The 16,688-nt window shown below is 43.7% G+C and overlaps 1 protein-coding gene across 1 annotated transcript; it reads left to right on the plus strand.

Annotated features, from left to right (window-relative positions):
- Positions 1 to 2,643: 2,643 nt before the first annotated feature.
- Positions 2,644 to 14,310, plus strand: ATP6V1E1 (ATPase H+ transporting V1 subunit E1). Its single transcript, XM_084279619.1, has 9 exons — positions 2,644 to 2,781; positions 6,273 to 6,338; positions 7,802 to 7,911; positions 8,374 to 8,440; positions 10,197 to 10,286; positions 11,613 to 11,681; positions 12,053 to 12,147; positions 12,953 to 13,040; positions 13,625 to 14,310. The coding sequence occupies exons 1-9, from the start codon at positions 2,749 to 2,751 to the stop codon at positions 13,685 to 13,687; spliced, it is 681 nt and encodes a 226-aa protein (XP_084135745.1). The 5' UTR covers positions 2,644 to 2,748; the 3' UTR covers positions 13,688 to 14,310.
- The last annotated feature ends 2,378 nt before the right edge of the window (positions 14,311 to 16,688 follow it).

Below are 16,688 nucleotides of genomic sequence, written 5' to 3' on the forward strand. Positions count from 1 at the left end.
GCAGTGTTGCTCGACGTGTAGTATTGAGCAAAGATGTTCTAGACCTGACAAAATTCACCAAATACCAGAACAAGATCTAACTGATTTGCTTAAGCCTCCCCCTCGACTACAGGAACAGGATGAGGACTCGGATGGAATCTCCACTTCTCCAGACAGCCCGGTGACCTCACGAACTCAAAAGAAATCAGCCTCAACAGCCTTACAAGCACCTCTCTGAGAAGCGGTAGGACCTGATGGTGGAACCATGTTAATTAAGGTACCTTTTTCCACTACCGATCTAGATGCTTGGAAACAGGTAGCCTGGGAATATCGGGCTGACCCAGTGGGTGTTGCTAAACATTTCAAATTTATAGTGAAACAACATAATCCTGATTGGAACAATAGACAGTTATTATTAGAACATATGACTGAGACAGAAAGGCAACTAATTTTGAAGGCTGCAGGAGACCCGGCTGAAGGCCACTATAAAATTAAGGGGGGTGATGTTAAAGATTACCTTCCTCTCCAAGACCCAAAATGGGATGTTAATAGATCTGCTCACATGGAGAGGCTAAAAGCATACCAAGATTGGTTTATTAAAGGGATGGAAAGAGCTATTCCCAAAACTATAAATTGGTCAGCTTTATATGCAGTGAAACAGGGTCCTTCTGAGTCCCCATCCAAATTTCTGGATCAATTGAGGGATGTGATGCGCCGTAACACACCACTAGATCCTGGGTCAGAGGTAGGAACACAACAACTAGTTTCTCTGGTTTTGGGCCAGTCTGCGGGAGACATTAGGCGCAAACTCCAGAAGTTGTGCCCTACAGAAAATAGGAATTTGAAGGTTTTGTTGGAGGAAGCGTGGAGAACATTTAGCAACAGAGAAGTAAGTTACAAGAGAGACCAGAAGAGAATAATAGCAGTAGTGAGAGATAATGAAAATCGAAAGTTTAAAGCTAAATCAACTCAGGGGCTAACCTCTCTGAGTAAAAACCAGTGTGCGATCTGTAAGAAAATACGACACTGGAAGAACGAATGCCCTGAGCGCCAAAGGAACGCTGGGTGGCGCAACAATCGAGGAAAAACAATAGCTCACCTAGAAACGAAAAAATGACTAGCCGACCCTTTGATAAAAATAAAGTTAGGCGAAGAACAAGAGGAAGTTGAATTTTTAGTAGACGCAGGAGCGACTTATTCAGTTCTGAATCAAGCTGTAATGTCTTTGGAAAATGATTATATTGCAGTAAAAGGTGCAACCGGCCAGACTGAGAAGGCTTACTTTTGCAAAGTTTTAAAATACAAATTGGGGAAACAAGTAGGGATCCACAAATTTATATATATGCCAAATTCTCCAAAGGCCATTCTTGGTAGGGATTTATTTATTAGAACAATTAGAAGCAACAATTAAATTTAAGCAAGGGGATGTTGCTCTGGAGGTAAATGATCATGAGTACATTCAAATCATGAGCCTATTTTTGATGAATACCCCTGTAATAAGGGTTATTGATCAAGTATACCTCGGAGTCTGGGCAACTGATGCACCAGGACGAGCAAAGAACGCACCACCAATAATGGTAAAACTAAAAGAGTGACAGAGTGCGGTAAAGAGCAATCAATACCCATTGAAAAGGGAAGATAGGGAAGGAATTTGTCCAGTTATAGAAAGGTTCGTAGAACTAAGACTACTAAGAGAAGGAGAATTTATTCCCCTCACGTTCCAGGCAAAAGGTGAAAAGTACATCATGAGGAAGACTCATGCCCTTCCTCCTAAGTTCCCATGTTCCGGAGACCCCTGCCCGCAATTTTTGAAGGGATCTGCGCATGGACTGACAAGCCAATTAGCATGTGAAGAGGCAGTAGCCGGGTTTAGGTAATGAATATGTACAGGCGTTAATTGAATATACATCGTTTCATTGTATAAATATGGGAGGGTTTTGCTACTTCGGGTGTGCAGGTTTTGTGGCGGAGCGATCCCCCCCCGTGCACCTGGGCGCAATAAACACACCTACTTTGTAACTTCGGAGTTAGAGAGTCTATTTCCGTACGTCAGCGGTCCCAGAGCTCCCTGCCACGGGGAGCCCCAGCCACTGCCACAAGAAACCTACTCTGGGCCCTTGCGAGCCGGCTTCTCGCCGCATTCAGTTCCCCGCTGCCACACGCGGCGACGCTTCTTGGGAAGGCAGCGCTCCCGCCCCAGCGTTAACGATGCCACACGCAAGGGAAAAACTACTTCCCCTCCTCCATGCGCTGCCCTGCAGCCCCCGGTCTGACCGAGCGCTACAGCGGCGGCAGGCGGGCAGAGCTGGGCGGACCCGGGTGCCTCACTCTTAACTTCGGCGTCAGGGGCAGCGGCCGCCTCTACCGCCGGAGGGGGATGCGAAGGAAACCCCCTGCCCTGCCCCGCCGCGCCCGGAGGGAGATGCGAAGGAAGCCCCCTGCCCTGCCTCGCCGCCCCCGGAGGGAGATGCGAAGGAAGCCCCCTGCCCTGCCTCGCCGCGCCCGGCACAGCCACCGCCTCACGTCACGAAGGCGGCGAACGACCATACCCGTCCGCGACCACCAGATGGCGGCCTCTGGCGAGGAAAGACCCCGCCCCGTGACGTCAGCCAGAACGCGGGCTGCTGTTGGCCCGGAGGAGCAGGTGGGCGGGGCGGCGTGACACAGCGGCGGCCGCACCAGCTGTGACCCGAACCGGATTTGATTCCCGTCGCGGTCGCCACCGGCCCCAAGCGCCTTCCCTCGATCCCCGCCGCCAACGCCGCCGCCATGGCGCTCAGCGATGCCGACGTCCAGAAGCAGGTACGGCCGCGGGCTCCAGCCCGAACGCGAGCCTGTGGCCCCCGGAGCGGGTAGCGGCGGCGGCCCTGGGGCCGCTGCCGGGTCTGCCTCGGCCCGGACGGGGCCTGGTACGGCCCGGCCTGGAGCGGGCAGGACGGACCCGGCGTGAGGAGGGAGGCACCGCGGGCTGGGCCGGGGCGGCGGAGCCGGAGGCAGCTCCGTTGGCCTGTGAGCCGTGCGGGGCTCGGGTGTGCCTGAGCTGAAGGGCCCCTCCGGCTCGTGAAGGGCCTGTCGGAGCAGGGGGTTGTCGTGACAGCTCTGAACCCCTCGACAGCAGGAGCGGCTGCAGCCAGCTGCGGGCGATGCACGTTGTAGTGGCGCGGTAGGGCCTCCCGCTCTGCGGGTGGGGCTGCGGTGCTAGCCTGTGAAAGCAAGCGTTGGTGACGGGAAGGGCCAGAAGGAGAAGTCTCTGAGCATTTGATCCCTTGCAGGAGCGATTTGCCGCCCGTTGGGGAACTTTAGTGAAGCGTTTTGGTGGCATGTAATGCCAGAGCATAATGAAAGGCATCATGAGTGGCCTTTATGCTGTCTGTAGTGTTTAATTGCCCTTTAAGGCAGATAAATACACTGCCCTAGGCAAGTACTGTATCTTTAGATGTACTCTGAAGACTTCCCTTCTCTTACTCACTTTCTTTTTTTTCCTTACATCTAATTAGCTGTAACTTAGCATTTAGGTAGGCTGTTCTTTCTCACTTTTATGTCCTAAGCAGAGTAGTGTAACCTGGGCTTCTCTTGCAGTGGAAACTTTCAACCCTGAAGTCGTGACTGTGGACACTTTGTCCTGAGGCAGGACGATTTGCCCTTATTGACAGTAAACACTGCCCTTGCCTAAAAAAATCTGCCTTGAGCTGGGTTGAAAACGGCCTGCCGTGTTAAAGGCTGCATGGATCCAGTCAGCACTGGTACCTGGAGTTTCCTACAGGCAGTGAGCAGATCAGCCAAGTTCTCTTTGTCCTTTGCATCGCCAGTGCTCTGTGTCTCACTTTCTCATTCAGTAAACATAGTCTCTTGGCAAGGAAGCATCGCATTGAAAGTAAAATCAGTAGGTTGTCTTTCTGCAAAATGGGAATTGTAACATTAACAGTCCCTTGCCTTTTGTACACAAAGCTTGTTTGCCTTTTTTCTGTCTCTTCCATGAAAATCATAAAAAGAACCCTGACATTGGGGTGATTTTGCTAAGCCACCGTGGACCTGAACTTCACGGGTTAGTTCAGTACCTGTTGATACTCTAAACACATAATGTGAAATGCTATCAGCATCTGCAACTTTCCTGTCCTTGTTTTACACTCCTGAGCCTAGCTCAGCCTAACTGGAAAGGAGAATGCTGCTGATGGCATGACAGTTCTGCATCTGATACGAATTTGCCAACTGGTTCTCTGAACTCTCAACTACTTGCCATGGTGCTTTCATGAATTTTCACTTTGAAAATCATTTCTAATTAAGAATTTTCCCCACTGATACACTTGTTTGCTTTACTCTGTCAAAGGTGTTTAATAGATTGTTCCATCTGATCTGGCTAGTCACTTCTTGCTAAAGCCCATCTAACATCTAGAACATCCCAGGCAAAGGCTAAGCGTGCTTGTTACTGATGGGAAAAACCTTTTCCTTTCTATAGGAAACACTTCGACGCTAAAATTATTAACTTAATTTAAAACTACTCTCTCCTTTAAAACTACAGATTTTTGTTGGTGTTATTTAAACTTGTTTATAGATGTGTCACTGAAGTGTCACTTAAGATCTCTCTTTCATTTCAGTGCCTAGCAAAAGAGATTTCAGTACAAGGGATGTTGAAGCAAGTAACACTGTTCATTCTTACCGGACTAGGGTAAATGGATACCAGTAGCAGCTTGCTTCCATTTTGTTCTTTGTTATGCAGAAAAAGTTTTCTGAACACACAGAACTCTTTTATTTTTCCAAAATTCAGAAATGAAGTCGAAGTGACAGAAGTGACTCAGTAATATAGGGATTACCACTGCTGTGAAGTTCTCTTTCTTAGTCAATGACAGACTATTCAGCAAAATTATTTCCTTACTTTATACACCTCTCTTGTGCTTTCTGAGGTGCAGGTAGATCTAAAGCTTGCATTAACCAGTCATCTAAGCTGTAGGTGGGCGTGCACTTGGAAGTGTTGTGAACAGGAATGAAAGGAAAAATTGTCGATTTGATTTTGAGGGTGTAGATATTATTGCTCACTTCTTCCTCTGCACATGCTAAAAATCTTCCACTTGCCCACTTCCTTTTTTTTCCATCTATATGGATAAAGTGCTGTTCTGCACATTGGTTCAGTTTTCATGTCAGCACCTTTTTCAATCTTGTTGGAATACTTGATTTTAACGTGAGGTTGTATAAATAGGATCTTTCCTGCTAGTTCATTCAGACCAGGTTGTCTGCAAAATGTGCCTCGTCACTGAGTGCGAGCAAAAGATCAGCAGGCTTTTATGGTCTGCTCTGTTAGTATGGTAAGTATATGGTCCATTCCATCTGCCCTCTGAACCTGCTCAGAGTTGTAGATTGGCTGGTCTGTAGGGTCTGCTCCAAATGTGAAGCTAAACTTAGGCCTGGTCACAGAAAGTCTAGGATATGCATGGTGTGGTCTTGATCGACTGGCGCTGCTAACTGACTCCTTCCCTAGCTCCTCCAAACTCATACACTGCTGCTTTATAAAGTCCTTTGGAGTTGCAGGATATAATGGCATCTTTAATGACCTTGTGAGTTTTTACAGTAGTCTTTTTTTCAAGAAAGATTTCTGAGGTGTGTAAAGGAACTCCTAGGTGTACAGATCTGACCAAAGTGGTCAGATCTTTACTTTGCTTCATTGGTCATCTGCTGTGAAAAGCCCAGGTTTGGTTTAGCATAGGATGGGAATGGTTGGACTTGATCTTCAAAGGTCTCTTCCAACCTTGTGATTCTGTGATTCAAATGCCATCTATGCCTGATGTAGAGCAGGGACTCTAGGTTAAATCTTCTGTATTTTATGTGAATGTCATAACTAACAGGCTCATTTTACTGTGTGAGGATTATTTTTTATTATTATTTTATTTTTTCCACTAATCCAGGGAGGGGGGGTGTAGTTGTTCTTGCTGATGAAGAATGACAATACACAACCTCACAGTTTCACAAATGTACTTTTCGGGTTGTTGCAGTTTTGCTGCTGTTTGGAGTTTTTTGTTGGTTTGGGGTTGGGTTTTTTTAATAGATGTATATCTAAAGTACATTCTTCTGAAGAGAGCCAGTGAAACAGCATTATATAGAGCTATTTGGGGAAAATAAAATCCCTGTAATCTGTGTAAAGATGAATTGATTCTTTGGCCTGTATGCTCAATGTCATTTCCTTGAAAAACAACATTATGTGCATTAGTAAATGGATATGGAGGGGACCTAAGAAATACATACATACCTCCTCTACATCAAATCCTTTCCAACAGAAAACATTTTCTTTCCTTTTGTTACAGATCAAGCATATGATGGCTTTCATTGAGCAGGAAGCCAATGAAAAGGCTGAAGAAATAGATGCAAAGGTAAAAATGGAAGTTCCATGTTAGTGCAAAAGGAGAACTACATCTGACATCCTGGTTTGATTGTTGCAGTCAGAGTAGTCCTAGAACAGTTCTGTAAACTAAGGCTTAATTATTGCATAGCAACTGCTACCAAATGAAGGTAATATTCATTAGCTTTTGATAAAATAAGTCAAGAGTTTTCTTAGTGGTTCTTAAATATAAATTTATTCATATGCAAGTTCACTCCCCCTTTTCCTTCTTTTTAAAGCAGTCGGGAAACCTGAGTGGTTTAAGTGGAACACCTTCCCTGAGCTCCTAGACATAATTTGACATCACTGAGGATTAGAAGAGGTCTCTTCATTATTATGAATTCTGCTAGGGTTTGTCATAACAAGCTGTTACTGGAAGGTTTCATTTTAATTTTTGCTTGACTTATGTCATATGCCAAGCAGAGACATTAGCAGTAAGTAAAAGCAATAATGCTGGCAGTCTTGCACAAGAATGCATACAAGTACCAAAGTGGTAAATGATGAAAATTAAACTGGTTGAATTTTCTTGGTGAAAGCTTGCTTGAGAGTAGGCTCATAACTGTGCCTAAGCCTGTACAAACTGAATTCCTGATGTGGTTTAGTAGGCATCCTGGGGAACTAAAACATGAATGTACATTTAAGGCATGAGTTGAATTACTTGCAGAATTCTTCACTTAGGTTATGTCACAAGAGACCGAGTTTAATATTAACCTGGTGATAGAATATAGATGTTTACTAGAGCAGGATTAATGGTGCCTCACAGTCTACATTAATAACTAACACTGAAATACCTTGTTGATATTTGACTTGGCATACAGATTAATCTCCTTTAAACATTTAGGTCTGCACAAATATTTAATCAATACTAAAGCAGGTATTCCTGATCATCTGCAAACAGAATTTGAGATTGGATTCTCAGGTGTAAATAGGAGAATTTGCCATGTGTTGTCCCACGCTGTCTGGCTAGGCTTTATAAGAAATGTGATAGCTGCACTGTCACTCTCCTTGTGCAAGAGTTGCTTGAAGTAATGACGTTTGTGGACACTGAGGGCTGGGTAGCTTGCTTTAGGTTGGCGCTCTCATAGTCAGAAAGGAGACCAATTCTACAAAAACAGATCAGGCCTGAAGCTTGGATAAAGTGAGTTTTGCTTAGCAGTATGTAATATATACATTTGGTCATTTTGTGCCTGAAGAATAAGTGCTGCAAGGAAACACGTCAGACAATAGATAAACTAAGCTAAATCTTAGTTAGCAAGGTTCTAGCTCAGCAGAACACATCCTGAACTCCCTTTGACTTGAGTGCTGGTTGAAATGTTCTGTTTGTATGGAGCAACAAGTTGTACCATCCTAGCTTATCTATGAATGTGCTCTGAAAGCATGGCTGTTTCATTTTGATTCTGTTTCTTTCAGCCCATGGAATCAATTTCCACTTCAGTTATTTAATTTTTACTATAGGCAGAAGAAGAATTCAACATTGAGAAGGGTCGCCTTGTTCAGACACAGAGGCTGAAAATCATGGAATATTATGAAAAGAAGGAGAAACAAATTGAGCAACAAAAGAAAATGTAAGTTGGTTACATTAGATGGCTTGCTTCAGAGCCTGACCTCTCATTTTACTGCTAATTTTATACAAATCACTTTTTCCCTGGAAAATACACAAATTGTACCCAATATATTTAGCTCTAATTATGAGTTTTTCTTGGGGAGACATTGTAGCCAAGCTGTTAGTAAGTGTGGTGAAAGCATCTTTCATGTTTCTTTATGCAGTTAGTGTCTAGAACTACCCTGGTCTGCTACTCTGTGACAAGCGTTCATGTCAGGTTCAGATTTGGTGGGTTTTTACTGAAGGACAGGGTTCTGTGGTGTAACCATTTGTGTAGGTTCAGAAACAGATTCAAAGAGCTGAACAGGCTTTGTTGTTAAATGCTGTAGGATCATTATCTTTAAATGTAAAGTGTGCAGTTAAGTGTCATGGATCTTCTCTCAAAGCCTGATGGATTGATTTAACTTTATCATGCAACTTTCAGTCAGATGTCCAACCTGATGAATCAAGCAAGACTGAAGGTCCTCAAGGCAAGGGATGACCTTATTGCAGTGAGTATCTGTAGAAAAGACACTTCCTAACATCTTCCTCCATGTTCTTAACCTTTCCTTGAAGAAAAACAGGATTTGTGATTGAGTGACATTTGCTTCAGCATACAGAAGTGGCTTTCCTGGCTGCTCTGAAAAGTCAATAAAGATTTAGTCCAGCTTCAGTAGTTGGCTTGAGCTTCAGTTTCTGCTACCTGCTTTTTCAGGGAAGTGCAGTTCTCTGCCAGGAACATTGCAGGCAGCAGCTTTACCTGTTAGTTGGACAATAGCTTATTTCTGTAAAGAGCAGGAACTCTCTTTTGCATGGATGGTAGAGCTTTGAAGTTCAGTTTGCCCAAAGCAACATTTATGCATTAAATCTGGCATGGCTTAAGCAAGTAGGCTTAAAACACCACTAGCTGGGTTTGCCTCCTTCAGCAGCCCCTAGAATGTCAAAAGCTTTCCTCCTTCTAGGAGGTGAGCCATCTGTGTGGTGATGTGTAGGGTACTCACCTACAGAGCAGGCAATGTTTAGTCTTAGTTCACGCTTGCTATGTTTGTCTTACACCACTGGTAGTGTATTCTCATGCTACTCACTGCACAGCTTGCAAGTCTTCTGTTCTCCCTTACCTGGTCTCAGCAGCAGTTTGAGTGTCCATATTCTGCTAGATGGTGCTGTTGAGCTATTGGAAAAAGTGGGAGACCTTTAGAAGCCAGAAATGAAAAATCAAATGGGTAATGTTGCTCAAGTTGATGCTGCTAGGCAAAAGGGGAGTTAGTGGAAGAGAAAATTCTGCAAGCCTAGTTCCAAACTTTAGATTCTATTCACAGTGAGGAGGGAGGTGGGTGGCTAAAAAGCCACTATTGTGATAGTCTCTGCTGGGTAATCTCTTCCTCATTTATCAGCTGACTGAACCTCATGCTTCTGAGTAATGCCTAACATTCTTCCTCATTTTAAAACATTTAAAATCACATGCTGCTAGCTCTTTCTTTCCTTACCACATCTTTGGCCTCTTTCATCAACAAGAGGGATGGCCAGTTCCAGAAATGCTATGTTACCCTGGGGTAGACAGTACTAGATTTGACTGTGACATTAATTTGTGATAGTCTTCTAATCCTAGTACCATGCACTTTTCTTTTCAACACTATGAGATAGAACAGTAAAGAAAGGGTTATAACAAGTCATACAGCTTCTTTATCTGAAGTAACTAGGATGGTTTGTTTCTAGGAGCTGTGTTTGAATTGACTCTTATTTATTTAAAATTCAATCTCAGACTGATTATCAAAGCCAGCTACTTCAAATTAAAAATAAGCTCTCTTAAATTTTCACTTGCATTTGATTACAATTTAGTAAGTACCTAATGTGGCTATTGTTTGATAAAAAGATAGATTGGGTTTTTTTGCTTAACTGGGAAGCTGAAAATTAGTTACTTGGAAAACTTTATTGGTTTATGTTAGGCAAGGATTAAAAAACATTTGTCTGTCTGAATTATAATATCATAAATGCTGTCCTTTTACTACTGAGGTATCCCTGCTTCCTGAGATGGGAATTATTGTCAGGTCACAACGGGTTCAGATCAGGGCAAGGAGAAGGAACTGGTTGGGAAGGATATTGTGCCACGCGCAGAGATGACGGTCTAGCTGGGATGAACACCAGCTGGAGTGTACGTTTACGTGTTGGCAGGGTGTGATAGCTATAATGGGAGCGCAGAAAGTCGGTAGGCATGAAACCAAATGCCAGACAGATGGGCTCTGCTGATCCGATTCCTTCCAAACGCAGGATTTGCTGAACGAGGCCAAGCAGAGACTTGCCAAGGTGGTGAAGGATACTGCCAGGTACCAGGCGCTGCTGGACGGGCTAGTGCTACAGGTAACGTGCTTCAGGTGTAACAGAAAGGTGATCACAGCCCCATCCTCCTACGTGTCTTTCTTCAGATAAAACCCACTGGAGGTTGCAGTTGTAGTGGAGTCTAGATCAAATGTTGCTGGGCGATCGCTGAGTTTTAACCGTCACTTTTGCCCTATCTTTCAGCCTGGGATTCTGAACAGATAAGGCTGCAGCTTATTTTGAGGTGTAAAACCTGGTGTGCCAAGCAGCAGCTCCATCAAAAGAATAATTGCAGACACTTGCACATGTGTTGTTACATGCACGTTGAGGATGCCTGCTTTAAGCAGCTGTAGTAATTAGTTGACTCTCCACATCTTTGGCAAAAGCTGTTTCTCCAAACCTGTAAGTCAATACTTAGCCACTTCCAGAATCTTTTCGGCATTTGAGACTTGTAATGTCCTGGCTTTGACAAATTTACTGTATGTCTGTGACAGACATCCAGAGCATAAATCAAAGCTTTGCTTAGCTAGAACGCCCTCCTCAAGCCCCAGAAACCAGCTGCTAAAAATGTAGTAAGCGGCGGCGAGGGTCAGCCGTGCGACCACTAGTGCCACCTCCTGGTACGAGCCGGTCCCGCTGCTGCAGACTCCCCGACGCCGGCCGCCACCGCAGTTTGATGGCAGAATTTTCTTAACAGTGATTCCTAGCTTGAGGATCAAAATTCAGTGTTGTTTCTTTGTCACACCTAGGTCTGGTGTTGCTGTACACCAAACAAACCCGTCTCACTCTTGCAAGCTAGCCACGTCTGTACGTCTGTCCTGGCTCATTATATGGGATCCAGTGAGAGATCTGTATTCATCAGTACTCAGAGCTGGACTAGATGGTTGTTGTAGGTCCCTTCCAACTGGACCTAAACCTGTTCTGTTCTCATGTATTGCTACAGGAGCTGCAAGGCAGGAGTTATTAGATCAGGCACCTGAAACTACAGTTGTGTTCTCTGAGAGCTGTGTAGGAGAATGTCAGCTTGGCTGCATGCTCAGTCGATGTAGAAGTGATCCTTATGTGTTACATGCACATTATCTGGGCAACTTGGTCCCAGGATTTATATGTTTGGTTGCACTTGAGTTCCAAACTTGAAGCTAACCAAGAAACACATAATCTGTAGTTGTAGTCTTTTTCACAGATAGTGGTGCTGTCCTCTCCAAATGTCTGCATGAGGTGAACATGCAAGCAGAGAACTAAATAAGAGGCTAATATTGCCAGGATTTGGTTTTCAAATTGATGAGCTCTTTTCCTTTCCTGGGGTTAAATAATTCTAAGACAATTAAAATTTTGCCTTTCTGATAATGTAATGGTGATCTTGTGCAGGGATTCTACCAGTTGCTGGAATCCAGAATAGTTGTTCGGTGCAGGAAACAGGACCTCCCTATGGTTAAGGTAAGGCATCTTGTTTGACAGTATCCTGCTCATGAAGGCTGGGACCTGGCTGCAAATATTTGCTGCTCATAGCCAACCTGTGTGACATGAGCTTTGGTCTCTACCCTTCTGCTGCAGATACAATGCAAGAGGATATATATGCTTTTCAAGTTGAGGATCATTTGCTTGCTTGGATATTACCTAAGAAACCGTAGGCATTGCTACAATGTTAAGAATAAAAATTGGGTTTGGCTCAAAAACATACAGAAATGCATTTGCTTAATTAAAAAAAAACCCAACCCCCCTTTATTATATTGCTACAAATGGTTGGGTGATCAAACCCAAGTGGTGTGCTAGCATTTCTCACTGCTAACAGGAGGTTTATCTTGTAGACTGCTGTACAGAAGAGCATTCCCATCTACAAAAATGCCACAAAAGGGAATGTGGATGTTCACATCGACCAAGACAACTTCCTGCCAGAGGACATGTAAGGAAAATGGGAGTCTTTTATACAGAGGGCTAACTTAATGCAACTTTTTGAGCCACAGCTCCTATTAGAGCAGCCTCATAAAATTATGTATGGAATATCCCCACAGTGTGTGTGCTGGAATTTGGCACTTCCTTGTGTTAATCAAGTGCAGACTCTGCGGTTTCCTCCAGACAAGCACTGTCTCAATTAAAAATGTCAGTAAAAGTTCTGTGCAACCTCCATCCTGATCGACAGTGCTGAAGTAGAAGCTTAACTAACTATTGGACTTTCAGAGAGAGATGATACGGATGTGGTTGTGCTTTCTGTCTCAAGATGAAGCAGTTTGAGTCATAAGGTGCTGCAGGATGATCACTGGATAGGGCTTGTGTCTGCTACGGCTGCATGGCGCTATTTCCGTATAGTATGTGGTACAGAGCTGATATTCTGATAGTCAGTGGTCTTTATGGGCCAGAAAATAACACTTCTGGCACTCTCTCTCCTCACTTCCCAGAAACTGAAAGCTGCCTGTTAATAATAAAATAGAAAAACTGAAACTCTTTTGAAGTGACAAATTCCAAAGTTCCGCTTGCATTTAGATGGTGCTAATGAGGACCCTTTTATGTACCTGTCGTCTCTTGATTAACTCCAAAGATGCTTTGCACTGCTGCTTTGCTGGATCAGTTTGTGCTGATTCCTATTAAGACATGATCAAAAAAAGTCTGTTTTTTAAAAAAAATCTATGCCTATGTATCTGGCTTGCCTGTAAGTGCTGGTTAGAAAAGTACCATGGAGTTCACAGATTATTATTTTTTCCCTTTTCTAGTGCTGGAGGTGTTGAAATCTATAACAGTGATGGTAAAATTAAGGTTTCCAATACCCTGGAAAGTCGCCTGGACCTTGTAGCCCAGCAGGTGAGTTTCTCTGACAGCCAAGCTGAACAAGATACAATTAAGTAGTTTTGTCTTGTAATTAAATCCCAGAGTCTCCAATGAGTTTACTGTCCCAGCTGTTTGTGGGAACAGATTTTAGCATGGATGACAAGAAATTATTTTTTAGTGGAAAGTTTGTCTTACTGTTTGTGCTTCTCTACAACAAACATGGCTTTCCCAGAAGGATGCCTTTTGATTTAAGCATGAGCATAAAGCTGTAGGGACTATGAAACTGAAAGACTTTTTATGACTACTCTGCAGTCAAGATGTTGAAATGCTGAGGCTGACTGGAATTACTGAAGCTAGCTCGTGTACCAGCCACTTTGGCTGAGACCAAATGGAAAAACCTAGCTCTGGCGTCTCTTTCTTGTGCTGCAGTGCAGGCAATCCTTTAAGTCTGTAGAGTAGCTGGCAACTTGTGATCAGGTAAAAGGCTTCAGAAAGCTCAAATGGATTGACTGCTTAATTCTGAAGCCTGGCCTCGCTGACACACAGCGCCTGCAACGAGCAGTGTACAGCGATCGCGTTGCCCGCTGCCTGTAACTGATGCACTCTTTCCTCAACAGATGATGCCAGAAATCAGAGTGGCTCTCTTTGGTGCTAATGCCAACAGGAAGTTTTTGGACTAAACCTCGATGAGAGAAGGTGGGATCTGTTCCACTGCCATACTGAAGGGGATGCAAAAGCATCTGCTAATTTAAAATCTTGAAATATAACATTACCTTGTCATCCAGTATCTGTTCTTCAATGGAATAACTTTGCATACCCGCTGTGCTTAGCCTCTCCACTTGTGGTTAGAATGTATTACTTAAAGGATGTGAAGACATACATATTCATCCTGGGGTGACACTAGAAAATGGAGGCGTTTGGGCTCTTGCTTTCCTTGCACTGTTGTGGCTTTATAAAGACAAGTGATCCGTTTAGGGTCACTCTCTTTGCTGTGGCCACTTCTCTTTCAACACGTCTAATCTGTGAAGTAAATTACTGTGCTGCCGATGGGAAATCCCTTTCAGTTAAGGTCTTCGGTGTTACAGAAGGCATGCATTCCTTCCCAGGGTTAGTAGTTTAATTCAGGTTACTTGGTCAGGCATTTTTCTGTTCTGTATATGTGATTATATAAAAAAAAAAAAAAGCCTGAGCCTGTAAAGCATTATTTATTAAAATAAAAATATGTGTGTGTATGGAATTCTTCGTGGCTTCTCTCTGGGTGACTGGCAGCAACCTTTGAAAATTGGGCTTGTGTGTATAAGGACTTCGTACTCGAGGGCTGTGGGTAGTAGCTGTTCTGAGAAGCCAGACTTTGAGAGCAAGGAGTACTGTCAAGCTCTCTGAGTGATGCTGGACTGTAGGCCAGCATTTTGAACAGGACTCCAGGATGAGCTTTGTTCTTCCTTAAAAAAAAAAAAAAAAAAGGGTCAGTAGTTTTGCTCCCTTCATCATCTTTCACTAGAGAGAACTAGAGAGAACTAGTTACTCTAGTACTAGAGAACTGGAGTTACTACAGTAATGTGACTGCACTATTTAGATATAACAAATACAATCCATTTCCAGTCATGTGCTGCTTGTTTCTGTGCAGGAGATCCAAGCCATTTTCTTTTAGTAATTGTTTTCAGGACTTGATGAACAACAGCTGACCCTGTTGCAACTACTCTCTTGTATGGTAATTATATTCATTGCCTAATCTGTTAAGTTTTACTAACCCTTACTTCTCCTTTGCTTCTTCAACAATGACTAGTAAGTATTGCTTCTACCTTCAATGGTGTAGGACAGAAAAATTCTCGAGGTGACTTTCCACACTGCAAGTCTGTGCCAAAATACCTGACTCTTCACCCAGTGCTCAATTCCCAAACTGGTTTCATGGCGATAAGAAGCTGCTCAAATGAATTACTGCTTGAATATATTTTGAATTCATCTGCTCTAAGCACTGCAGTGATTCAGGAATGGTAAGAATTTTACATGGTGCCATGAAAAATACTTGCCAAGCTGCAGCAACGCTGCTTTGTGCAGTGTTTTTAACCTGAGGCCTTTTCTTCTCCGGCTAAGGTGCATGCCCTCATGTAAAATAAAGACTAGACGCTAGATAAACATTCCCCTGCCTCTTTTCTCTGAAATGGAGATTTACTGCTAAGAAAATCCTGTATCCAAACTTCATCTTTTGATTTCCTCCTGCAAAGTCTTCAGCAAGGTTGGGTTTTTTGTTGTACTGCTCCTCACTGTAGCATTTAGGTACCGGTTTGTGTTTTCAGGTAGGTGGTTACACAGTATTTATTCTGTAGTGCTTTGCTTTTCAGTGCACTTACTGCCATAGAATCATGGATCTGGACCAAAGTCCTACACTTTCTAGATTTTGGATAACCATTACAGCTGTGGGCTCTGACTGTTGTAGAAAAGGAAAAGCCTTTACACGTGCATGCTCAGCCATGGTGTTTCTTGGATCACAAGGACTTTTTGGAACAGACTTGTTTTGGTACTTTTGGAGGGTTTCATCCAACAGGCTGTCTGCCAGCTGAACTTATTTGACTCCTCCTTTTCTCCACAGCCAGGGCTAGGAGCAGAAACTCTTGATGTTGAAATAGAGGGCAACGAACAGAAATAAAATACTGGTAGGTGAGACCAGAGGAGCTTGGAACGCTTTGCCAGTGATGCAAGATCACCTCTGCAGAAGTGCATGGCCTAGATTCACAGAATCCTATAGTGGTTTGGGCTGAAAGTGACCTTAAAGATCATCAAGTTCCAACCCCATTGCTATGGGCAGGGACACCTCTCACTAGACCAGGCTGCTCAAGGCCCCATCCAACCTGGCCTTGAACACTGCCAGGGAGGGGGCAGCCACTGCTTCCCTGGGCACCCTGTGCTAGGGTCTCACCACCCTTGTCAGGAAGAATTTCTTCCTAATATCCAATCTAAATCTACCCCCTTCCACTTTAAAACCATTCCCCCTTGTCCTATGACTTCATGCCCTTTTAAGAAGTCCCTCCCCAGCTCTCTTGTAGGCCCCTTCAGATGCTGGAAAGCTTCAAGTCTCCACAAATATAAATATTTCCTGATAGAAATATAGCATGGTCTTGCTAAGATGGCAGTGATGCTTGAACAATTCCCTTCCATCTCCCTTCTGTAAGAACATTTTTCAGGTGTTTCTGTTGTTTAACATTGCCTGGGCAGTTTTGTACGACCATTCCATTTGGCCATCATCACTTGAAAGTGTAGCTTTTGTGTAGTCTCAGTGCTGCTGCTGCTCTGGAAAACCAATACAGACAATGCTGTAATGCACGCAGATGAAGTCACAGCCAGTAAGCTAAGGGTCAGACATAGGTGGCTCCGTTTTATGTCACTCCACAGTTATGGGACATAATACAACATCATCTCCAGGTAGGTTTTATTCAGTAAAAAAAAAAAGTATTCACAGAATTGTAGGGGTTGGAAGGGAACTTGAGATCATCAAGTCCAACCCCCCTGCCAAGGCAGGTTCTTTAGGACAGAAAGTTAGAAATTATCAGGACTTTCTCTGAAGCCAGGAACATAAGTGTGTCTGCATGTGATGAAAAGAGATTCTTTGTACAGGGTCTGGTGGTTTGCTGCTTTCATGGAGGCAACAAAACCTTCACAAATTCAGATCCTGTAAATATTTGA

The sequence above is a fragment of the Gallinula chloropus genome (assembly GCF_964237585.1).
Source record: "Gallinula chloropus genome assembly, chromosome: 1".
NCBI classification, from domain to species: domain Eukaryota; kingdom Metazoa; phylum Chordata; class Aves; order Gruiformes; family Rallidae; genus Gallinula; species Gallinula chloropus.